The sequence below is a fragment of the Dermacentor variabilis genome, chromosome 3 (genome assembly GCF_050947875.1).
Source record: "Dermacentor variabilis isolate Ectoservices chromosome 3, ASM5094787v1, whole genome shotgun sequence".
In the NCBI taxonomy this organism is placed as follows: domain Eukaryota; kingdom Metazoa; phylum Arthropoda; class Arachnida; order Ixodida; family Ixodidae; genus Dermacentor; species Dermacentor variabilis.
Window position 1 is genome coordinate 47,780,323 of NC_134570.1, and position 25,554 is coordinate 47,805,876.

The 25,554-nt window shown below is 50.9% G+C and overlaps 1 protein-coding gene across 3 annotated transcripts in view; it reads left to right on the forward strand.

Moving 5' to 3' along the window:
* Myo61F (unconventional myosin 61F) overlaps nucleotides 1–25,554 on the forward strand; it is a 189,632-nt gene that overhangs the window by 54,474 nt on the left and 109,604 nt on the right. The window contains exon 1 of one of the 3 annotated variants that reach the window (XM_075684970.1): nucleotides 3,434–4,217. The exons of 1 other annotated variant lie outside the window; for it this stretch is intronic. In XM_075684970.1, the coding sequence (XP_075541085.1) occupies nucleotides 4,200–4,217 (18 nt within the window). In that variant the 5' untranslated portion in view covers nucleotides 3,434–4,199. Of the gene's footprint in view, nucleotides 1–3,433; nucleotides 4,218–25,554 lie in introns of those variants that run through there. One more of the 3 variants, XM_075684969.1, reaches the window with a different exon arrangement.

Genomic DNA, 25,554 nt, shown 5'->3' on the forward strand with positions numbered 1-25,554 from the left:
AGATTTCCACGACAGCTGACGGCGCTACAGAACACGTGACCTATATCGAGCGGTGGAATCAAAGTGGGCGGGACCCGATGCGCATTCTCCGCGACACTTTCCGGTCGTCTACATCACGAAGCAAGAGAGCTCCCGCGAGGTATGAAGGCGTCGAAGTGCGCATGCTTTATCATGACTGGGCAGTTATTGTGACCGAGATCAGGCAGGAGTGCGAATCCTCTTGAGGCTGGGCTCAGACAATCGGCGAGGAGACGTGACACGGGGTCGTTGTCGCTTGGGTTGTAGTTTCATTTTCATTCGCACTGCTAATGACAGGTGTCGGCGACGCCGAAGTGATAAGACGATGACTTTTTTGGCATTCCTTTCGAAACGGGGCGGCGACTGATATTCACCTAGCCTGCTTATAAAGGAATCGAGTTATATACACTAAGAACGGCACATGCGAGAGCGAAATAAAAGCGTCTTATAGCTCCTTCTGCCCGATCTCTGTGTCTTGTAACCTGTGTAATGCACCGTGTCGCGTAACCGCAGATAAGTATCATGTTAACTGTTTCAGCAATTTAAGAACATTGTATGCGTCGCTGCTCAAGCACGAGTACTATATAGCATTTAGCCTCTACTATCAGCATGTTGCTTTGTCACAATTATCGCGACTTGGATCGCGCTGCTGTTCTCGGCGTGGTCTTGAAATACTTTCTCCAGTGAAGCAGTCTGTTTTTATATCGCATCAACCGCCTCAAGCCTGGACTATATTTTGCGACGCGAAATCAGCGCTGCAAGTGGTCGATCCTACCTTGAAACGGGGGCCTTATTATCTCCTTGCTCAAGACGTGGTAAGGTTACACGGTTTCACCCTTGTTAAGAACGGCCTGCTGAGGTGCAAGTTTTGCCAGCCAGTTGCGACAGCGGCGTCAACTTTTCCTGGAACGCCACCGCAACCCTCTAGCCACACGGCGTCACTAAGTCTACTGTGTCCGCAGGACAATGCGCGCGTCCGCCAATCTGCGTTGCGGAATTGCCGAGATGAGTTCGACAAACCAGGCTTTGTGACTGAACCCGCCACCGCCGATCTGCTGTGAGCGGGGGAGTTGCCGAGGGAACTTCTTCGGAGGCCCCTTCCCACGCGCCTTTCAAGACGCAAGACAATGGACAACCGGCGGCCGCGCTGCGGGGGTCAGCTCGGGGAATAAGGTATGCCTTTCCTGACGTAAGCCCCGAGCTCTGCGAAGACCGTCTGACGTCGGTGGGGACCGTGAACCTGTGCGGAAGTGTGTGTGTGTCCCTCCCGCAGAGAGGCGGCTCGTTTACGATGGCTGGTCGAACGTTTCCCTCACCTTTGGATCGATTGAGGACCGAGTGTTTATAAACCGCTGTTGTGCGGCTGCTTAGTGCTCTTTCTCTCGCAGTCATGCTAGACTGATGAACTGCAACGTCCTTATGTAGATACTGTAAATAAACCCATATTCCTCGTTCTCGATGAGAAGCAGTCATTCCCTTCAACAACGTCCTCAGCGCGGATAAGTTGGACGACGGCATGGGCCAGCTGCCATCTAATTCATGCCCGACTCCAATCTTGACAACTGATTACGAGCGATGGGATTGACCTCCCAATCCCCACCCTGAGAACTGGGCTTTCCATATAGCGCTTCTATGGATTCCTGGGCATTGTGGCTTAATATGAAGATTAGCTGGCCGACCAAGCGGCAAAGATAGCCCGCAATAATGCCACGCTACCGATTCACCGTCATCGACGCAAGCTTTCCGGACTCGACCCAAACATACAAACGAAATTACCGCCCACGATCAAAAGTTACGCAAGCTTGTTCGCCGTTCACTCGGCGATACCTACACCTTGCTGGCCGTGCAGACAGTCCGGACTGCGAGGCATGCGCGAGACAACAGAACACGTCTTGTGCATTTGTCCGCGACATGCTGTGCATATATAGGCAATCATTGGTACAGCATTTGCTCATCAAGTTTACCTACCGACCTTTGTCTGAAAAGGTTCTATAGAGACCTTGGACGGATTCTTCTCGGCGTGATGTCGTAAAGGCTCTCATCGACTCTTCCACGACAGCGGTCTAGATTTGAGACTTTGAAGAGTCCTTGCTGTTCAAGTTCACTCACCGTCATATTCACTCTCATCGTCAACACCTCTCTCTCTCTCTCTTGACTCCCGTCTCCCTTCGTCAATGTTGCGTGGTAAGCCAGAACTTTGATTCAGGCGGACCTCTCAGCTTTCCCACTATATGTATCTCTCTATTCTACAGAGTGGACACCACACAGAATGCGAACATCGTTAAAAATGAAAGATTACAAAAACGATACGGCAGCCGCGGCAACTCCTCATATTAAAAGCGAACCAAAACAGAGGGGAGAAAAGACAAAGTAGATAACCGATATCTTGTTCATGTGTCCAAAAAATACTTGTGTTCCTTTCTTCCGAACAGGCACGTAGGCAGAAATCTGCCTCGGGACACACGCGGACGTATCGGTACAAATTTATTACTTTTCTTTTCCTCCAGAACGGCTTCGCAATCTCTGACGTTTTCTTTACAACAAACATTCATCATAACGGACGAATTTCCAGAGACCGCAGCGACAAAACTGGACAGCTCCCCTATTTGCTTTCTCTCTCTCTCTCTATTCCTTCTTTCCTATTCTCTCTTTGCTCGCAAGGTCCCCTCCTGCGTTATTCTACGTCGAGGCATGCGCAGAAAAGTGCAACAGTAAACAGGGATCCATGCGAAAGAACGAAAGCGAAAAGCGCTGAACTACATACAAGAGTGATACGGGCGAGACATGGGGGCGCGCATAATCCCGTCGCCCGCGGGGACGCTAGTGTCGAGCCCGTCATACGACACAGGAGTGCTCTATTTCTGTTCTACAAAGAAAGGAGAGAAAAATATAGCCACAAAGTTTCGTTCTTCACCATCTCCCAAAACAGGCGCCGCAAAGAGTGCGTTAGGCTCCGTCGGTCCCATCCCAGCTTCAGGAGCGAGAGGGAACAAGGCTCTTTTTTTTTTTTTTTTCCTTTACGCTCGCGTTTGCAAGCGAAAGAGGGAGAGAAAAGAGGGGATGCAAGTTGGGACCTGTGTAGTATAGAAGGAAACCTGCTTCTTCTTAACCAGAAACGTCAGGAATCAACACAAAAGAACAGCATTAAAAAAAATGAAAGCACGAACGAATGAAAGCGAAGTTAACAAATACACGCAGGCGGAGCACCGCGCGCACCTTCGACGACGCTCTCCTTTCCCACTGCGGCTGTTGTGGTGCCGGCGGCTGTGGAAGACCGCACCGCGAAAACAGCCGGACAGATGGCGCCACTTCCCTCCCTGCCCGCCGCCACTCGTCGTATTTATCTTTGTGTGCCTGCAATCTGCCGCCCCTCCGCTCTCCCCCTCCAGCAGCAGCCGCAGCAACAGCGCTTCTTCTTTTGATGTTTTTGATCGTTCAATCCAGACCGCCGCCGTCTGCTACTCCGTCGTCGTCTGCTGCTGCTCCTCCAAACCAGTCGCGAATTCGCCCGCGTGCGGCACGCTTTGGGACAGGCTGCTGCTGCTGCTGCTGCAACAACGACGCCTTCTCGCAGACTCCCGTTTACCCGCGCGCGCGACACACACCGCTTCGGGAGACGACCACTCGCGACTTCTTGTGTCTCTTGTTGCTAGTTCTCCGCGCGGCGAAGCACCGCCAAGTTTAAGTTCACGGCGTCAGTCACACCGCCAGCCGTCTCCGCTCGTGTTCCTTGCTCGCTCTTTTTGCGTACCACGCGGATCCCCCCGTTGTTGATCTTTTTTGCCCCCTTTGCTCGTCAAGTTTTCCCGGGCGCCAGTTCTGCTGGAGCGGTGCCGACCTTCACGTGGGCTGTTTGTGCAGCGTCCGTCCAAAAAGCCAGCCACTCGGATGCCGAAAGGAGAAGCGGCGTGATGGGACCACGCGCTAAGCGGTCGACCACGGACGTATTTGTGTGCTCGGCGAAACACTTTCACCGTTGCCTGAACGAGTGAGCGAGGAGGAGGACTCGGCGGTTTGTGCGAGATTCATTCTAGTGCCGGGGCGGTGCACGGCTGGACCACGCTTCGGCGGTTTTGTTTCGATCTGTGCCGGTGCTTCGACGAAAAGTGCTCGCCCGGGGCAAGCCCGCGGACGGATCCCGGATTTTTCCGACGGCCCGGCGCCCGAACCGTTGAGGCGACATGGATTACTGGAAGCAGGTGATACTTTTCAGGTGCCCGCTTTTAGCCGGCGCTTTTTCTTTTCCCCCTTTAACTTTTGTTTCGAAGTTTGTTTCGCGACGCTGTCGGGGAGTTCGCGGCAGCATTTTGCGACAACTGTCTGTGCCGTTCGATGCTTGTCACGCGATATCGGCAATGGAAAATAATCACCAGATCTATGTAATGCACAATCGGCCTAGAAAAAGAAAAAAAAGGGGGGGCGGTGAAATTCCGCGAAGCAAGGTGGCACACATTCTGGGATTCAGTTTCAAACTGTAGTAGCAGGAATTCACTTTCTTTTCTGCCGTGTAATTCATGTCCCGTAAGTTTTTGTGGCTGGCTGTACTTATTCAAGCCTGTCGAATGACAAGCACATACTAAGGGAAATCGAGAATAGAGGAAATAAAAAGAGAAACGTTGACTCGTTCATGACGATCATTTTGAAGTCGAGTACCTTAACGCGGAGTAACTGCAAAAGCGCTCCTCTTTGGATCAATTGCGTTATCAGAAAACCATGCGTCAACCTAATTAGGTGCGCTGCTATAGACAAACGCCTTATCCCAGAGTTCACGGATTATCACTGTCCTGCGCGCACCTATAACCGTCGCAGTAGCAGCGAGCATCATTTATGCTGAGCTCGTTAAGACTAATTAATGCTAATCTCAATTCGATTGCCATTTACTCGCGTGAGATACCTAATCCTGATAGTGGTGTTTCTAATTCTCAACGCATCGTCTACAATTTTTCCTTGAATAGTTTTGTTACGCGGCTGGTAGCATCCTTTCAAGATTTTGTTTTCATGAAGCCAGTTAATCATGCCCCGCCCTGGAGATCCATAAAAGTCAGAGCCCATTCACACCGGCGAGCGCGTGAGCCAGAACAGTCGCTTTTCGACCAAAGCGACCGTTTCCGCTCGTATATGTGACCGACTTGGTCGCGCGACTTTGCGCGTGTCGTCAGTGCGAAAAAACCCTAATTAAATACGCCTGTTTATTTTCGATAATATAGGTGAGTGGACCCGCATACGCCTTGGAAGTGATTTGCAAGTGTACTTTAACAAAAAGCAAAGCGGACATAAATAGAACCACGTGACTGACGCACGCAGCCGGAGCGCTCAGGAAGGCGGAGGTGTGATGGGCCGTGATCTCCGTACGCGTCACTTTTCGATCTATCAATCATGATCGACCACGTGAAGTGTTCATGCCGTTCGCGATGCACTCAATTAAACTCAGCTTTTCTGAAAGTCAGGAACACGTAGTTGCAGGCAGGGGTCGCTCAACCACCTTATCTAGTATCCCTTTTATTTGTTTTTTTATCTTAGGGACAGGTACGACCCCCCCCCCCTCCCACCCCGCCCTCGTCTTCTATAGGTGACGTCAAACAACCTTTGAGGATTGAGGCGCACTTGACCCTTCTTATTTTCTTTTTTTTCTTGAGCACCGTAAAAGACCGCTTCTCGTTGTCGGTGGACCGTTATTGTGGTAGCGTTTTTATTTTTGTTATCATGGCTGTCTCAATACGGCGCTGTCCGTCCTGATCGCTAAGTGACGTATGCTTACGCTCGACGGGCGGACGAACAGACGTTCAAGAGGGAGGATTCGCGTAAACTTTGCTCCCTTCGCTATATGCGCGTAATTTGTGACGTATGAGGTCGCGAACTGCCTCATTGTATAGTGGATATTCCGTTATCGAGACGCGACAACAGCGCGAAAAACCGACGGACGATGCTGCTGCTCTTGCACACTTGCAGTTCAATTGTGTACCCCTGCTGAAACATTCCGCATGCCATTGCAATCATTCTGCATGCCTTCCATGTAATTCTTATGGAATCCGTACAGATTCTGTCTGGATTCCGAACAATTTTCATAGGATCTTCATGGAAAACGTATAAAATTGTTGGAGCGTAGGGGTGGGCGAAAATTCGGAACTTTCGAATAACGAATGCGTCTCGAATATTTCGAAAAGTGAATTGCCCCCAAATAAACGTACAATTGCAGCAAAAGTACGGTAAGTTTTCACTCCGTGGGCATAATAGACACGTAGGCTGCGTCACTGAGGTAGACATACTTTATACAGGCCGTACAACGATCATTCGCGCTCTCCGAAGAGCCCTGCGCATGCGAAGAAACTGCTTGTTTGTTCCTAATGTTCCATTTGTGCATTTAATGAACAGCGCTTCATAGCGTACTATGTAATGACGGAGAATTGTTAACATTAAGAATACTGGCATCTTTTTATTATTAGAACTCATTATTGGAAAACCGTTTGAAAAGTACACGATATGTGAATCGCTTCGCTTTGGGGACTATTCGATTCGGGCTTAAAAGTGACTATTCGCACACCCTTATTGGAGTTCGTATGAAATATTTCAGCAGGGACGGCTGCACCGTATACTGTTGGTATAGTAAGGGGAGGTTGGTCTAATTATGTTTCGTCAGACGAGGTATTATAAATAAAAAAAAGACAGAAATGGAAGGGAGGGGTGTTAGTTTACCATATTTCGGTATTCGTTATACTGATCACCACATTAACCTGCTCATTTATTTTGATGGAAGTCCTGGATAGCTTTGCGTATTATATCTGTCGTTCAGTATGGCTGTTTAACTTTTTTTTTTTAATATAGAGGCAATCCCTTCCCAGTTTGCGCGCGCCAATCTATTTAGCCATCGTCGAGACAGACGAGAGTATCAAGTTTTTTCGAACTTCGTAAAGGGTCGTCGGTACTCGAGTGTTGGCATGTGCCTTAATACCGGCGTACGCGGCGCGTAAGCCGGTATTAAGGCATGGCCACAATTAGTACGTGACCGGGGCTGTTGGAGAAATATGGGAGAGGCCTTTGCCCTGCAGTGGGCGTAACCAGGCTGATGATGATGATGATGACGCGGCGCGTAACACTCCCGTGTTCAGGCTACACGCGAAAGGTGTCGAGTAAGATAAGGCACCCTCCAATAGCAACCTGCTGGCGTCAACGCAAACAAGCAATGCGCTCCCGGCGACGTCGGGGGGCAGTGAGTGACCTTGCAGCAGTAGCAGCAACAAGTTATTAAGTGGTGAAGGGCACTTACTTAACCTGGTGATGACACATGCTTAATCTGGGTAAATAGGCATCATCGGCACATTTATGTCCACTGCCACGACGAATGGCCTCCCCCCCCCCCCCACCCAGCGACAGCGATCTCCAATTACCCCCTGCCTTGCGCCCGCTGACACCATCTGATGCCTCCGAGTTTCTTAATTTCATCGAAGGCCAAACCATGGGGCAGCATTGTTATAAGAAATTAGACTACATTTACGTGTAGTCGAAATGAAACTCAAGTTGAGTGTAGGTTGGAAGTTACTATATAGAAAAAAAAGCAATTGGGGAGCGTAGATTAATGAAAGTAAAGGTATAAATGAAAAAAAAAAAGATCAAGCAAATTGGGGGATAAATTTATTTTAAAAGAGAGAGGGAGAAAAAAATAAGTGTCTGAATTAAACTGCGCAATCGCACCGAAACTAGACGAAGGTGTTTCACGGCCGAGCAACACCATTCCCAAATCAGTTCCAAGGTGACGAAGTATAAGCATCCTCCAAAATACCGCGTTCTTTCTTTCTTTCTTTCCATGTGTTGAGTGTGTGTGGTCACCCGCAAGGCGGGCAGTCCCCGTCGCATCGCAGAATCCGTGGGCGACCGAATTAAAGCGCATTACGCTTTTTTTTTTTTTCTCCCTCGCCGCAAGCTTCGCGTATGTGCTCACGTGGGACGGCTGCACGGACGCACATCGGTCTCTCGCGTAGCTATATAGCGCATACAGTAGACGGACACGGCCGTACAACGCGGCAGGCTGTTACACGAAGCGAGTCTGGTGGGCGTCGATCGTCACGTGGGCGCCGCAATATGCGCGCGCTACACGATCCCTGATGTCGAGGCGTCGCATTTTTTTGTTTTCATTTCTTGTTCAAGATGACGCCTGTGTACGGCGTTCGCAAAAGGTATACGCAGGCCAAGTTCGTGTACCCCCTGCGGTGGTTGGGTGGATTGATTGATTGATTGATTGATTGATTGATTGATTGATTGATTGGTTGATCTTATGACCACCCCTTTCCATACGGCGGTGGCTAGTCCCCATAAGCACGTTATTTTCATCCTTCCGCTGCGCTTCCTAAGAGAATAGCGTATTTTCATAATGTGGGTTCCCATCGTTTACGCCACCGATCCCCCCCCTCCCCCTTCCGGTCGTCCCCGCTGCTATACCTTTCGCCTTTCCCATTAATTCTGTTTTTAAAACCCAGGACAACAGAAAGGTTGACTACGTCCCCATTAGCTAGTGTGGCCACATTTTCGTAAACATTCTTATCATTACCTTTTTTTTTTTTTCCTTGTCGTCGACTCGAACGAAACCGCGCTCGTGATATTGCCGGGATCGGCCGCTCGGCGGAACGGATGATAAGGAAAGAATAGTATCGGACGAAAATAAACCCCTTCAGAGTAAGGTCACTGAGTGAATAATCCGGCATGCGCGCAAAACATGGTCGAAGGTTTCTGCTCTATAACCGCCGATGCGCTGCTTGGGCAGGTATTTTCGAGTGCGCAAACTGCAAGGCGACGTGCCTAATTGGTTGGCCATCGAGAGGGAGAGGGGGGGGGGGTTTAAGCGCGACTATGTCGTATATGACGGTTATGCACCGCGATAAGCGAACAGTTGCTATTCGGGCGAGCATTTGCATTGACGTATTACACGCGCCGTCGCCGAGAGCTGACGAATACTAATTAGATTTGCGGCGCGCGCCGCGGAAGCGAATTCCCGAGGATGCAGCCGCGTCGCGCTGCATTGTATGTCACATTGTGAGTCATCGTATACGTGGCGCTATTAGCTGACGGGCGACGAACCTTGTTCGGAAGACTGTTTCGATGCGGCGCGCTATTGCTGCATCTTTGTTGCGGCCGAGGAACTAACTTAAATATTTCTTCCTTCCCTCGTTTAAACTGTCACTGCGCTCGTTGCGCTAACGATCCTTAGTCGTGAGTTTTAGCAGTGCCGAACAGGACCTTCTACGTCGCGCGACCAAACACGAAAGTTATCGTGCGCGCATAAGCACCGTGCATTCGTTGTGGTCAACTGCAACAAGTGACCCGCCGTGGTTGCTCGGTGGCTATGGTGTTGGGCATGCTGAGCACGAGGTCGCGGGATCGAATCCCGGCCACGGCGGCCGCATTTCGATGGGGGCGAAATGCGAAAACACCCGTGTGCTTAGATTTAGGTGCACGCTAAAGAACCCCAGGTGGTCAAAATTTCCGGAGTCCTCCACTACGGCGTGCCTCATAATCAGAAAGTGGTTTTGGCACGTAAAACCCCAAATATTATTATAACTGCAACAAGTGATACGTGCTACCCGACCGTCCCCAACGGGGGTGCAGATAAGGGATGTGTTTCAGGCTGTAACCAAATTTTTCGTAAGGGGCCGGGCGTGCCACCGTCGGAATGGAAATCCTTGTCAAGGCTTTGACGTCATAGTTACGACGAGGATACGTCACTCGTTCGTCGGGGCGTCGACCTGAGACGTCCGTTGGTTAAGTTGTTGTTGTTGATGCATACAGGCCGCTCTTGGTCAATTCAAAGTCTTCGTCCTCCTTTACGTGTTGGGCGGCCTGCCCGCGCAGTGTATATCTCATGGAAACACAGTCACCGACAGCACCTTCGTAAAAGCTCGTCAACGGAGCTTTTGCGTGAGACTGTTTTCCTGGGAGCTCGGCCGGGCCCTTTTCGACGTCGGCATAATGTTGCCACGGTGGTCTGGATTTGAGCCTTCGAAAAGTATTCGCTGTTCGTGTAATACCACCGTTCTCACCCTCACTCCATCCACACCTTTCTTTCCTTCTCTTCACGCTCCGATTCCCCTTACCGAAATGGTGAGGGACAGGTCAGAAGTTTGATTCAGGCGGACCGCTCAGCCCTGCTATTATGATCTCTCCCCCCTCTCTCTCTCTCTATCTCTCTCTCGTCAACCTTTCTCATCTCAATAAAAATAAAGAAAAGTTCGGCAGCATGTTGCACTCCTGTGACACGTGAAGGCGTGAGCCTGCTGGACGCACGTGACAATGCATTCAGTTGTACGATCGGTGGGGTCAGACTTCTTCCAAGACATAACGAGCCGCAGTGTGAAGTAAACGCATCGCGCTGTAGGTCGACCTCATCCACGACACATGCGAGCACCTAATGCACTACCTAATTTTCTTTTCTTTCTCTCTTTCTTTCCTTTTTTCTTTCTTTCGTCTCTTAATATTGAGCCATTGCACCCTTGCTTGCTTACAGGTGTATGAGCCATTCCTATTGATGATATTTTTTGTCTCAGTGGACTAGACGCCACTTTTTCTGGGTATGAGCCATTGAACGAACCACTTAAGGCTTCCGCATTAATAAAAAAGATGCGTAAGTGGTAGTGCGAGCTTCCCAGTGAAGCACGGCCGCTCGACCTTCTTCTTATCTTGGCAGATCGAACTATGGCATTGCTGCGTATCTTTCGAGGCTGTCATTCAACACGTGCGCGGTCCTTTGGCTAACCATGGCGCCCAAGCGAGCGAAGCCGGGACACACACTGCACGGTTATTCGTCGGTTTACAGTCGGAATAACGTTGACGTGATGAAGGCGGCCAAAGCGTTCTGCTGTGCACTTGTCGCAGCATACATGCAAAGGTGATGAATGGTATAACCATGCAGCTCCTCCATGGATCAGATATTGACAATGTACAGCGACTGCGCTCTCTCGCGCTGCCATTGCACACTGATTACACGCTCACGGTAGCGTTCTGGGCCAGCTCGACGTTCTCCGTTATCGCCACTTGCGAGAGTATTATTCGTAATTTACTGAGAAGGATTGGGGGCCAGCATTTAGAAAAACAATGTAGAATAGGCAGAGTATACCTACAGATACAGGTCGGAAAGCTGAACCCTAGATGGTGTTCTGTACTACGCCGATGGGATTAGTGAGCTCGCCAGTGAAATACACAGAACACTGGCCTAGCTTGAAGTTCAGCAAGCGCAGCCTGAACTGAATCCAAGCTCAGGCGCGAACGGAAGTGCAACGGACGTCCCCGGCTTCCTATAACGGCGCGTACGCACTTGACGAGCGCTGGCAGGCTACGCAGTTGGAAAACGGACGTACGCTGGAAACGAGACACCCGAAACCTTGGGTGTTCTGAAACGCCAGCAACGACGTGCCTGCGTGGTAATATATATGCCGGCCCATATCGTCAAACTACGGGCCGACGTATAGCAGACCCTGCTTTTTTTTTTTTTTTTTCGCTGAACATGCGCTTTGCAATGCGTATGCTTCGGTGCGTTGGAGGAAAAAAGGAAAAAGAAAGAAAAGAGAGAAAAATAACATCCCTTCTTGTTTAGTTTTCAGCTTTTGCAGGCATTTGCTTCGCTCTGCGTGAGTAGGTTCCTTTCTTTCGCTTGGTTCGCACGAGCCTCGCATTGTCCGACACACTCCTGCGGTGTTCCATGCTTGCTCGTGCCCTGGGGGCGACCATTTCTCAATCCCTTCAGGGGACACTAAAATTGGAGACTAAAACAGTTTAATTTTCTTTCAAAACACCATTTTAGTTTATCCAGGCGTAAAGGGTTGATCGCTAGTGAAGATGAAAACCATGCATGTTTTTCTAGTTTAGTTATACAAGGAATAATAATAATAATAATAATAATAATAATAATAATAATAATAATAATAATAATAATAATAATAATAATAATAATTTTGAAACAGAACCTCCGTGCAGCTACCTCACTATATGACGTCACAGATGTCATTGCATTTCTCCTATTTGTTTCGGGAAATGTTCTGAAAGCTTTCTAGCTCAATAGGCTGCGTCTTTTGTTTATTTAGAACACAAAGTATCCCTTCCTTAACGATATAAACTAGGGCCGAACGGCTAGCCGCTGTCAGAATGCATGACGTGTCACTTCAACTTGGCGCAAGTACTGCAATCAGGGCGGTACGAGCACCTCACGTCGTATTGTGTCTGCCTCTTTGCTGCCTTTGTAGTACGAGGCTACACTTCGCGGAAAGAATAACCGTCTCGCTTAGAGCTTGACTTAATGTCCCTTTTTTAGTGTTACTGCGACGATTACTGCCATCTGTTTCCGCATAGTACAATAGCCGTCGCACAAACCACCAACGAGTGTGCTTGTTGAAGAATAAAAGACCTTAGAATAGAGGACAAGCGTCTGCAAGCACGCAAGCGCACGCCCTCACTCACCCGCAGTGGAGGGGGGATGGCCGCCACACGACGGCATGCAGAGGCGCGAGAAAGCGTGTACTCCCCCCCGCGGTGGCCGGCGGCGATGTTCGCCGATCTGGCGATAATAATTAATCGGGTCATCATCCGATCGAGACGCGCAACCGAGGAAATGGTTGTGCGGGGGGTAAAGAGGGTGGCGAGGAAAAGAGAGCGGCGTGTCCAGCCTGTTTGCCTAACTGGCCGCCCTGCTGTGCGTCTGCTTCCGCTATTCGCGCCGCTGTACTTACAAGCGTGCGCTTCTCCGTGCTACTTACTTACTTACTTACTTACTTACGTACTTACGTACTTACTGTATACGTAACCCTGTCTCGCCAGCTCCGCGCAGCGCTTTGGAAGCTGCATGTCGTCCAACCGGGAACGAGAACACAAATCAACATTACGACATACTCAACGCGCTTGTTGGAATCTGTACGTTAATAGAAGGTTTGCTGCGTCGTTTCAGTTCAATGCTATGCGCAGAAACATGTGATGCGCGCGGTTGTATGTTGCACGTATTTGTCTTCCCGCGCAACAGCTGTATGTGGGCCGACCCTCTCCCCCCCCCTCCCCCCATGCACCGGCACGTGTATATTGGGCCAGACACTGCTGAGGCCGAAACCCGTATAGAAAAAGGCAAACAAGCTACGTCCACGTGCTTTACACATAAGCATCTGTAACGCGATAGCATTACCAGAATTACACTGCCTCCAAGATCGGCTCGCGTCACAAACCAGATCAAAACCCTTTGCGAGGACAACACGCATGGGGCACGGTATGGTGTGATGATCGGCCCGCCGAAGCCTTTGATTGTATGGCTTCGGCGATCAGTACGGTGTTGATCACACCATGTCCGCGGTCGGCCCAGTTTACTCGGCCATAAACCGATCACCGTCCAGCCGCGCCAAAATCCCGGAGAGCTGAATAGGCAAAAGGGCTTCGCTTGAAAACTAAATAAATAGTTCCATCGATTGTCTGCTATACTATAATCCCCCTCGTGCTGGAGGACAGCTCGTTTGAAAGGGTCTCGCGGAAGGATTAGCGAAGCACATCGATCAAGCCTTCGTCATATTATTCTGCGAAACGCGCAGCTTGGTTCCGGTTCCCGAGTGGCCGACAGTGCGCGCGCTTTCGCCGTTTCCTTGCACTGCACGCGAGCTGCGGAGACGTCGCTCGCTCGCTCGTGCTCTCTGGCCGCCGAAGCGGATGGCGGCGTAGGCCGCTACAACTTCGCGCGCACGCGTAGTGTGTCCGCCGCGGCCTCCTTTCCGCCTCCTTCATCTACGAGGCCCCGAGGCGACGCGGTGACATCGTTATACAACTGTCCCGCGCCCCGCTGCTCGCGTCCTGTGCACCGCCGTCGCGTTGGCCAACGACAGCTGTGCCGCTTCTTCGCGCAAGCGTGGACTCTCCCCTTAGGCTCGACTCCGTTGCGTCCTCTCTCTCTCTCCTCCCACGGACTCCCGAGTCGTTCGTTCGCTGAGCCGTGCTCCCTCAAGGGCTGCAGAAGACAGTGTCAACCTTCTTTCCTTTCATTGTAAAGAATCGCTTCTCTCTCTCTCTCTCTCTCTCTCTCTCTCTCTCTCTCTCTCTCTCTCTCTCTCTCTCGGCTACCGCGACCGATATATTCTAACCGCCTGATCGACGCCCGCCGATGCCGTGCGTTGCAACAGCTGCTGCGAACGTCGCATATGTTCCGACGGACGCCGGGTGATTGATAGGGAAAGAGAGAGAGAGAGAGAAATAAAAAAATAATAAAGAAGCTGCGCTCAGATGTCCGCGGTGTCGTGACCGGCTGTTGTACGGGAGATATATAAGCTCGTTAACAGTCAGAAGCTGCGCGTTTACATGAATGCTCTATGCGCTAGCGCTTGTCACTGCTCATCGCAGTAATGCGATGCGCCAGCTTTTGCACGCAGCACGTAAATGCTCCCCCTGCGACGGTGTCCGAAACTGTGTAGCCTGCGCCTGTTCTTTTTTTTTTTTTTTGCGAACGCGTCTCGCCTCTGGGTGGAGCGGGGGAGCAGACGCCAGGCCCCGTTTTAACGCGAAAGCGTTAAGGAGCTCGTGTCGCAGAAAAGCCGGTGTCGTCGGCGTCGGCGGCGTTGGCCGTGAGCGATAAATCCCAGGAGGCACTTCATGAATAAAAAACAACTTGCAAGATGGGCTGGGTGGGAATCGAACCAGGGTCTCCGGAGTGTGAGACGGAGACGTTACCACTGAGCCACGAGTTTCTTTTTTTTTTCCATGCTTCAAAGCGGTACAAAAGCGCCTCTAGTGAACGCGGTGTTGCCTTAGAAACGAGCTGTTTCTAAGGATCAGGCGTGCGTCGCTTGCTCAGGCGCACATTTCGTTGTCGCGCCGAACGCTGCGTTGCTCGACGCTCACCGCGTCCGATGCGGGGCGCGTAGTCGCTGCGCCGTAGCCCATTGTCTTACACCCCTTGGCGGGTCGACGGGAATGCTGTCGCGTTCCACTCTTGAAGGCGAAGCTTAAGCGTGCTCCAATTTTTTTTCGCTTTCTCTCTCCCTTGAAGTGATGCTAGCGGCACACGTGACTTCACTGCGTGGAATGGGAACTCACTTTACAAGAATGCGTAACGGTAAACAAATATCGATGCGATGCGTTAATAATGAGCGTCTTTCCCTTCCACATCTTCTTCCGCAACGCTTCCGCGCTCCCCTTTGCAAAAATCGTGTCAAACCAACTAGCCCAACGGCTTACTATTCCATGAGAGACACCGAGGTCAGCGTCGCATCGCTCTGCCTGCAGACGAGCGCAATCAGGGGCCCGCCGCACTGCGTTAACGCCGCAGTACGTGAAGGCACAGGCTCTGTAAAGGTGAGCATGTCGTTACTAGCCTTGAAAATGCTCACCGCCACGAAGCCGTATAAGTGCATAGCGGTAACAGACGTTAGTTGTTTTTCCAGCGCTCCTGTTTTCAACAAATTAATCCGGTGCAGTGAGAAACAAACTTTACTGCGTTTCCAAATGTAAACTAAAGAAAAAAGCGGCTGTATAATACAACAATTTACGAAACTCGTAACGTACAGGGGTGATCACGCTCGTCTAGAGCCTCGAGCAGCGTATACGGCGGAGCGAAAAAACTGAAATTTAGCGTAGCTGTTTGACTAAGGACAAAGTACTTGTGCCTGAACGGGTTTCACGTTTCTCCACTTGCGTTTCGCGTTGTTTCTTCGTAACTCGGTACGTCCCTTGAAATTTGTTTCTTCCTCGCGCCGAGCTCGGCTCGATCGCTGTAGACAAGTGGGATCACCTCTGTACGCGATTCAGTGTCTTGCAAATGTACGAGCTTCGTAACTGGTTCTAGTGCCTCAGGTCGTTACGCCTGTCTTGAAAATTATTCTAAAAGATACCTTAGCGGGTGAACACTCGCTAGGGCACGGTTTGAGCACGGCGGCACTCCGCACATGCGATTACTATTCGCTTTTTTGATGTTCGGCGCGTCCATGACTACCGAACTGCCGAAGTGCGTCGCAGATTTCCATCATCGGGTGACTGCTCCGGAGGAGGGCCGCGTGGCGCAGCCCTAGTAGCTGCGGTAAATCTAGGGAAACGATGGGGCATATTTTATTACAATGTGAAGACATCTGCCCAGCAGTCGATTTAGGCACCACTGGCCTCCTCGAAGCCCTTGGGTTCAGCTTTAGCAGGGGAAAAGTATACATGTCCACGATAGAGATTATTAAGAGGCGGTTGGAAGATTGGTGGAAGAAAAGTAGGGAAACGACAAAAAAAAAAAAAAAAAAAACGGAGACGTACAAAAGCGAAGTTTGCAATAGGGGGTCAGAAAATTTGGTTGTGGGAGTTCATAGTGTTCTTCCTTCTTTTTTTTTTCTTTATTAACTTAGGTAGGACATTAGGCGGTATAGTAGCAAGAGCTTGGTGGCGCAACGCACCGCCCCGTTCCAAAGGGGACGCTCGTAACATCCATCCTTCCGCGACCGAGCTTAAGGGGCATTGTAGCACAAGGTCGCGGGATCGAATCCCGGCCATGGCGGCCGCATTTCGATGGGGGCGAAATGCGAAAACACACGTGTACTTAGATTTAGGTGCACGTTAAAGAACGCCAGGTGGTCGAAATTTCCGGAGTCCTCCACTACGGCGTGCCTCATAATCAGAAAGTGGTTTTGGCACGTAAAACCCCATAATTATATTAAGGGGCATTGCTTGTCTGCAGCACTGCGCCGAGCATCAGCTGCCGCAGCGGCGTTGAAAAACGCCGTTCGGAAGCGACAGCCCTCTGCGACGACCCGGTGCCTGCACACTTTCGATTGTTCCGAGTACAGCCGAGCGCGAACGCTGCGACGGCGAAGTCGCTGGTCCCCGAGAGAGCATCGAATGCGTGCGGGGGCCATGCCGCACCTGGGATTGCGTTCGCACTCACTTTTGGGGTCTCAGCGGAACGCACGTGAGAGACGCGCGGGGATGCGGCGTGCTTTGTTTTTTATATTTCCCTGCGAAAGACAGTGCGTCTATACACGCACAGCACATGCACCGGTCGTCCGCCGCGTGCCTTTCTGCGCTGTCGAGCGCAGCTGCGGAATTTCCGAGAAGTCTCTGTGCTTTTTCGCACCTGTGTCCTCATATTCCTCCACAACATTATTTATTCTTATATCTTTTTTTTTTCATTGCGTAAGGAGTTGAAAGCTCGAAACTGGGCTTGCTGGCTCAAGGGATCAAAAAACAACGAACTCTTCTTACCTTTCGCACGACAAATACACACTGGGGAGGACGCAGTATACAGTACATATCAACACGAAAAAAAGAAAAAAACTGAACTGGTTTTCCAGCTCGAAAAAAAAGAATGCCGAACTGGAAACCCCCCACTGAAATTGACATTAATCTCTACACCAATTGCGGAGATCCCATTCCCAAAGTCGCGTCCATTCGAATCTTGGGAATGACACTCGAAGGGGCGGGCACGAATAGCATCACCATTCACAAACTGGCAAAAAAGACGGATAGCGTCATCGGTCTAATCAGGCGGGTAGCTAACAGAAGGAGAGGCCTGAGCGAAGAGAATCTGATAAGGCTAGTCCACGCTTTCTTGTTATGCCATTTCACGTACGTAGCGGCCATGCACGTCTGGAAGAGGGCCGAGCGAGACAAGCTAAATGCCATGATAAGGAGGGGGATCAAGAGCGCGCTCGGACTACCAAACTACACACGCACCGACCGACTCCTGCAGTTGGGTATTCATAATAACCTGGAAGAAATTGCAGAAGCACGAGAAAGGGCACAGATTCTCAGGCTCTCCGGCACCAGGGCAGGCAGAAGACTCCTAACGGAGATGGGCGTCCCCCCGGCCACTGTCGAAGACGCCTATCAGGGCCTTCCGAAAGAGCAGAAAGATGGAATAATCATATCGCCCGCCCCGCGCAGTATGCATCCCCAGCGCAACGTAGAAAGAAGGAAGGCCAGGGAGGTGGCGCTCCTACGCCGCGCGACAGAACTCCCTGGCGGCAGCTGCTTCGTTGACGCGGCCCAGTATGGCAACAGCAACAATTTCTCGGTAGTGTCGATCAACCACAGGGGTTCGACCGTTAACGCCGCTTCGGTACGAAGCACGTCCTCGCGTGCGGCCGAGCAAGTGGCCATTGCCTTGGCCCTCCTGGACGACAAACATCCCAATGTCTTCAGCGACCCCAGGGCAGCCATCCGCTCCTTCAGCGTTGGCGCTGTGTGTAAGGAAGCCTGTCGCATCCTCGACGGCAAAAGCATCCCCACCCACACTCTCACGTGGTTCCCCGCTCACATGGGATCCATCATGGGAGGCCCCACAAACCTCAACGAGCTGGCCCACTCCGAGGCGCGAGGTCTCGCTTTCCGCGACCACGGAGAACTCCAACGCCGGCCCGCAGTGGTGAAGAACAGAGATCAATCGACCGCATACAATGAAATTGCGCAGCACTTTTATCTCGGGAGGAGAGACTTTCCCCTTCCACACAAGAAGTTAAATAGAGCGCAGGCATTGACCCTCAGATTATTGCAAACAGGCTCATATCCCAGCCCGGCTTTATTCCACAAGATTTATCCCGACACCTATGCCACTAGTTCTTGCAGGCACTGCAATGACATCGCTAGCCTAGACCACATGCTCTGGCGTTGCCCCTCGTTACGAGGCACAGAACAAATCAATGAGGACAAGTGGCTCTCCGCTATCAAGAGCCCCGATGCCGGGGCGCAACTATGGGCTGTCCAGAGGGCCCACGATGCGGCGGTCGGGCATGGCCTGACTGTCCCAACGTGGGAGCGGCCCGCAGCGCGCTGAGTCGCGTACCTCAGGACCTTCATTAAAGTTCTGCAGCCATCCATCCATTTGTATCTGCAAAATTTTTCGCACTGTACAAGCTCTGAATTGGCAGGATAACCGTCTCGCATCTATACAGCGAGGCGTGTAGAACAGTCGGTATTGCAGAAATAGCAACTACATTAAAAAAAAAAAGTTTTCTTTTTCACTTGAATGAATGATGAATATAGCCGCGTCACCAACTCGGAGTGTTCGCCCTCTTTGGAAACGCAGTGTGATGAGTCAGTGTGAAGTTTTCCGAGTCAGAGATAATGACACGCCGACGCGTTATTAATTTTTTTTATATTCTTCTCGTCTCATTTTTCATTTCTTACGAATATTTTTATTTTATTTTGTCAGTCGGTCACACACGACCTCGAGATCGGGCCTGCGCACCGAATTCGAATCGGGAGCTCACATCTGGCACGTCGCGACAATGGACCGGAGGTAGAGGTTAACGGAAGCACCCACTGCACCCAGCGTGAAGAGCATGTGTAGCTGTCGAGTCACCGTCTCTCCGCGGCTGCAACCTTTGTGTTGCGTGCCGGCGCACCGTGAGCGTGGAGGGGAAGGAGGTGGGTCTGCTCGGTCCGCCCCTTGCCCGAGCACACGCACTAAATACTACCGCTGCCGCGACGTTGGTGGTGGCGGGAAACCGTTCCGGGAACGGAAAAAGGGGTCCCGAGAAAAGGATGCGGCCGCCGGCATCATCAGCGCGCGAGCGAGGAAAAAAGCGAGAGCGGCCAAATGAGGGCCGGAATCTCGTGCCGTTCTCGCGCGCTCTCTCACCGGCCTTCTCTCACTCTAGTGGGAGAGTGAGTGTAGCGGGCCTTACGTGGCCTTAGTAGGCAAAGAAAGAACGAAAAGCACACTACTATAGTTACTTATGGTTGTGTAAGGGTGCTGGGAGTTGTGAAAAAGTGGATGGAAAATTTGGAAGTCGATCGCCTTTCGAGAGTGGACCGCGATAGCCATGCGAAGATCCCCGAGTGCTTCTCACGCCTCCCTGCAACTGCAGCGTAATGTTTACCGGGGAACGCGCTGGCCGCGGCCTCTGGCGTGGGCCGATCCCGGAGGTGGTGCCCAGCCGCGCCAGATGAATTGCATCATTTACAGGTTTCTGTTACGGTTTTGTACTTTTCATGTTTAAGTCTGAGCATATTTAACGTGAAAGACGCGCGCTGTCGGTGTCTTGTTCCATCACATTTGTTTGTGGGCTGTCATTGTCGAAATGCCTAGGAATAACTTTGTCGAGAACGTAAGAGTAGGCATGGAACAACTTCAGTGATGGATTGGTGCGGCAGTATGGCCCGCATATACCGCACGTCATATGGCAAGGCGCGGCTTATGCATATACCTAAGTATTTACGGAAATTTTCGATCACGGACAACTCCGATGCCGCCTATGCAGATGCATGTAAAACTCCGAGACGCCTTTTAGGTATAAGCACTGGGCCGATTTTAATGGAATGTGTTGCATTTGAGAGAGAAAGTTAAATTCTATAGTGACTATTGGAAACGGAATTTTGATTTAGGCCTTAATTTTTTAAATGCAATTTTCAAAAATCAGTGTTTCAATTTCGTTACTCTCCACCCAGAACAGATATCGCAATTCTGTAAACTGCATACATTAGAGCACCCAAAGCGGACACATTTGATATGTCAGTTTATATCTTACCTGACATGTTACGGAGACGTCATGTTCAGTGCGCGCTGATTGGCTGGTCGGGCGAAACCGCTCGAATCATATTATCGAACGCGCCGTGTACAACGTCACTCGAAAGTGACAGTATCGCCGAAAGTGATCGTCCGAGAATACCGCCCCTGGTCTACGTACACCTCATGCCAGCCACTCACGAGAACGAGATCCAAAAGGGTCGCACGGCGCACAGCCACAGTCTGCCACCAATGGCCCATGCCTTGCTGAACGGACGGATCACGGAGGGAAGACTTGGCTCATCCTCGCATGCCGTCTGAACGAATATTTTTTTTTTTTTTTCATTTTGAGACATGCGGCCTGATTCACATTCCTGATTGGCTTGCGCCAACGGCCGTAGCTTTCGTTGCACCTCATCGAATCGGTGAGGTATCGAATCGTGTAGTGAAACATGCATCACTGTCACCACGAGGCTCCCTGTCTTTTTTTTCTTTTGTTTTTTGTTTTTGTCTCCGCTAGAAATAAGACAAAAGGAAAAGGTAGCAGCAATCATGTACTCGCATCGCGGCTAGCAATAACCGGAGCGAAACAGCTCAGATGGTTGCAGTGTGCCGTGCATCTGCTGGCCTGTTTCCTGGCTTTTTAATTATTTTTTTTTTTCGATAGAACGGCAGCGCAGCCGATGATTAGTTGACGGGTGTTGCGACCCCCGGACCAACCTTTGCCGCGAAGTGAGTAGAAGCCACGCGTGATAGAGGAAAGCGACGTCGCGGAAGTGGGCCGCTCGCTTGTTCCGTCGTGCGCGAGGAGTGTGAGCGTGATGGATAACCGATGAGGAAACTGTAGAGTCCGGACAATAATGCTCGCTCAGGGATCCGTGACGCTACGACGCGTGCCAATTCCTGTAGCACTGTGACCATTCGACGAGTTCCTTCCGGGTGCGAACGGCCGGCTCAGATTCTCATGAGCCGTGTTCACATCTCGGTATAGAGTTAAGCGAGAAGAAAGAAGGGCGGCTTAAAGTTGCTTAAAGTGGGGTCTCTCTCTCTCTCTCCCCCCTCTCTCTCTCTCTCCACTTTAAAAATGTTTTACGCACCGCCCCCTTTGTCTGCGAAAATTGGCCGCTTCTATACAGAGCCCTTTTCCCATGCACAGGCGAGGCGCGTTCGGCCAAGTTCATAGCATGAACTACGCTATAATGCATAGCCTCCGAGATAGGGCGTTGCGCGCTGCCACCGCACGAGAGACGAGGCGTGCGCTACATGCGCAACGGTGGCGCGTCGGCGTTTAAGGCGATTCGCCAGGAAATGCGGCGTGCTGTGCTGTCGCGTTTCGTGGTAAACGCGAAGAACGGCCGATCCGTTTCCTTCCAGGGCTATTTCTCTTACGGAAGCGTTTGGGGTGCCGCCATCTTGTACTGCTAAATAATCGTTGCCGTTTTCCGTCTGCAACGACCAAACGCACGGTATACACTGAACTTCCAAATAGTATGCGAGAAACGATTGTACGGGTAACGTTCTTGGGTATCACGACCGTGTGAAATTGGGGGCGTCCCTCGCGCGCCAGAACTGACTGTTGCGTGTGTGTGTGGCGCAGCTCGAGACGGCGCCTCCCTCTATGCATCGAAAATAAAATCGTCTTACTTGCCCCCGCGTTTCTTTTTTCTTTTTTTTTTTTCGTCCTTTCGCGACGGGGGCACTTTCCGCGCGTATCTCGAATGACGTCAAGAAAGGCGAGGTTATCTTTAGTATTGCAGCTCCTTTGGACGCGGTATATACTGTCCTCTCTAGGGTCTCTCTCCCTCGTTTCCTCCCCCTTCTTTTCGTTGTCTAATCGGCGAGCGAACCCTCGTGGATTCTAGAAAAGTCGTGGTAGCTAGCAACGTGTGTGCGTGTGCGCTTCCTCCTTTCTTTTAGTGCTCGACCCCCCCTCCTCCCTCCCATCTAGAGCTCCTCCTGTTGCTCGTTCGTCAAGTTTCGCTTCCGTGCGGAACACACTTGGGAACGGGCCAGGTAGGTCGCGTCGTCGCCTGCGCTGGCTCTCGTCTCAGTTCAACGCGAAAAATAAGCAACAAAGTGAAATTGTGGGGTAATTTAGAGAAAACATCCTCCCTGGAAAGAAGTGAGCTTGCTCAGCTAACCGGATGTAGAAGGTACGAGTCGCCGTACATATATAGCTACACTTGATGTAGCCAGGGGTTTGATGGAGAACCGTGTACGGCTAAGTAAAAACCGTATTGTACTGCCGTTTTAAGCCCTATCACTTATCATAAAACGACGAAATCTACGTTTCTATGCTCGTGCGGACATCTTGTTCGCAATAAAGGAACGTCACACATTGGAGGGTGCACACAGTGCAGTTCCCTGTTAAGGAGAACGCATGAATGTGGAACACTTGCCGTACTTTTTTTTTCCTCTGAGTGTGCGATTGCCAGGTCTTGCATTATATGGCGTACGTAATTGGAAGGCGCTTTTCTGTACACCTGTGCAATGGATTGACGTAGATTCAGGAGGTGCACAGACCACCATCAAAGGGACGGCCACACATTAGGGTGTTCCCTTTAACCTTACTGTAGATAAGGCTTTAGAAACAGCGTACGCCCGAGCAGCGTATACGCAAAAAAAAAAAAAAGAAAAGAAACGAAAGCCTAGCTAGTGTAGGCATTTTGCCTTCTTTTGTAGCCACTAATCTTTCCCTCTACCCCCAGTGTGGGGTAGCGAACTCGGCTCAGTCCTGGTTAATCTCCCTGCCTTTCATTTCGCTCTCTCTCTCTCTCTCTCTCTCTCTCTCTCTCTCTCTCTCTCTCTCTCTGCCTTCTCTTGTGAGCCCGGCGGTTTGCGTTCCCCAATTTTAGGTGCGCAACACCTAAAACTGAAGGAAATGAATGGCAAATATCATGTCGTCCCAATAATTACTTCGATGACTTTCCGAAACTCGTGCAGGCAAAAATCTGCCGAATCGGTAGTTCTGCATTCATCGAACCGTTAAATAGAGAACTTGCGACAGGTTTCAACGAATTTTTTTTTTCTTAAAAGCGGTTGATTTTCTATTGAACGCTGGTACATTTTCTCACAGCAATTATAAGTTTTCGATGCCATGTGTACCTCCGATGGCGGTGCTCACACCCACGAGTTAGCTGATGGTGAGTCGAACCGAGCCATTTGCTTCTTCTTTTTTTTCTTCCCGTTAGCTTACGGAGCGATTTTCTATATAACGAAGCATCCGGTTTAACGAAGGAATTCCCAACGCCCGTCATCTTCGTTCAATGGCTGATTTATTTTTTTTTTGTACACTAAGTAACCCTGTTTCTTTAACACAACATCCACGAACTCCGCCAGGTAAAGAAAAAAGAAGGGGGAAAAAAAAAAAAGAGGCCTCGATATCGCCTACGGATGGAGGACAGCGCGGAGCACGCATTTCGTCGCCGCGCTATACACGCACGAGAAAGCAGTCCGCGCGACGCCATTCGGCTCCTAATATGGCGTAAGTGGCGTGTCGTTTTTTTCCGCGACAGCTGCCGGGCTATACAGCGGCGGCAGCGGCAGCAAGCGTCTATTTACTTTGGCCGCAATAAGCTCGTCGCGCAGGCAGCCAAGCCACGCGCGGGGCCTCCTCCCCAAATCTGGCCCTCTAATTAATGGGCCCCAAAATGGCGACACCTCCGCTCCAATTAATCTTCGGCGCCACCGGTGCGCGCCGCCCCGCTCTCTTGAGTGCAAGTGTGCACCCGAAGCGGGCACTCGGCGTGTGCAGCATATACTATACGGTGTGAACGAGCGTGTGTGTGTGTGTGTGTGTGTGTGTGTGTGTGTGTGTGTGTGTGTGTGTGTGTGTGTGTGTGTGTGTGTGTGTGTGTGTGTCGCTTGAAACTTCGCCGGCTCGTCGCCGCTGATTGCGTAAGTACCACTCACTCGCGCCTGCTTTTTCCGACGAGTCAACGGACGGCGGCAGTTGTGAGCCTAATCGAAGCCGACCGCCGCGCAGCCAATTATCGGATGTGTGCTGCACGGCGTGTGTGCGCGTGTGCTCTCCTCGATCGCTCGCCGGAAAGAGAAGGGGGCTCGGTGTGCGTTTGAGAGCGAGGCGTGGCGGCGCGGCCCAGCTTCGTTCGGAGAAGCGAGTGCGAGGGCGTTTTCTCGACGATTTGCCCGCGGACTGGCGGGACTGTAAAATACCGTTGGCTGGGCAATTCCGGCGAAGCAGAAGAAAGCGTTGTCGAAAGCGAACCCCCTCTTTCTTCGTTCGCCTTGCGTTTTCATCTTTTCTTTTTTTTTGCGTGTCTCTTTTTCTAAGGACGGTGCGCGGACTTACTGAGTGAATTTCTATCTATATACTTGGCCGCACCGTATAGGAACACGTTAGCTTTACCCGCACCTGCGGCAGCGCGGGTGCTGTGTCGTTGCGCTCCTGAACAAAGAGGTTCCGAGTTCGATTCCAGAGTGGAATCATGAATCGGAGTCAGGAATCCTCCGATTCCGAAGGATTCGTGACTCCTGTTGTGGTCGCAATGAAAAAAAAAAAAACGAAAGAAAGACCGCTCGTGTATCGCACAATAATTGGGCGCACGTTAAAGAACTACAGGTGGTCAAAATTAATCCGGAGGACCCTCGCCCCCCCCCCCCCCCCCCACCACCAGCACTACGACGTGCCTCATTATCAGACCGTGGTTCTGGCACGTAAAAGTACAGTATTCTTCAACACCTTACCTTCACGTCTACCAATGCATGGAGCGCGGTAATGCCCGTCAGGGTGTGTCAGGTAACGGAGAAGGTAGACAGGTTATTTGGCTCAAGAAAGCGTATCTCATGACTCCTTCTGAACATTGCGGGCTTCTGCAGAACTGATTTGTCATGCGGTTTGAACATAACAATGAAAATTACTGCGATAGTCAGCGTGCTCACAATTTCGCTGGACTTGCCACCGTCGTATTACTTTCTTCTTGCTTTTATTTTGCAACTTGGTTGGCTAGTTGGTAACCGAAGTGCGCTGCAACCCAGAGTATTGCTTTCATTATTTTTTTTTCTGTCACCTTTCGTCAAAGATAGGGCTTTTTGAAAGCCATTCGTTGAAATTTCCGATCGGTTGATCCCGCTGCGGAAGCTCGGTGTTC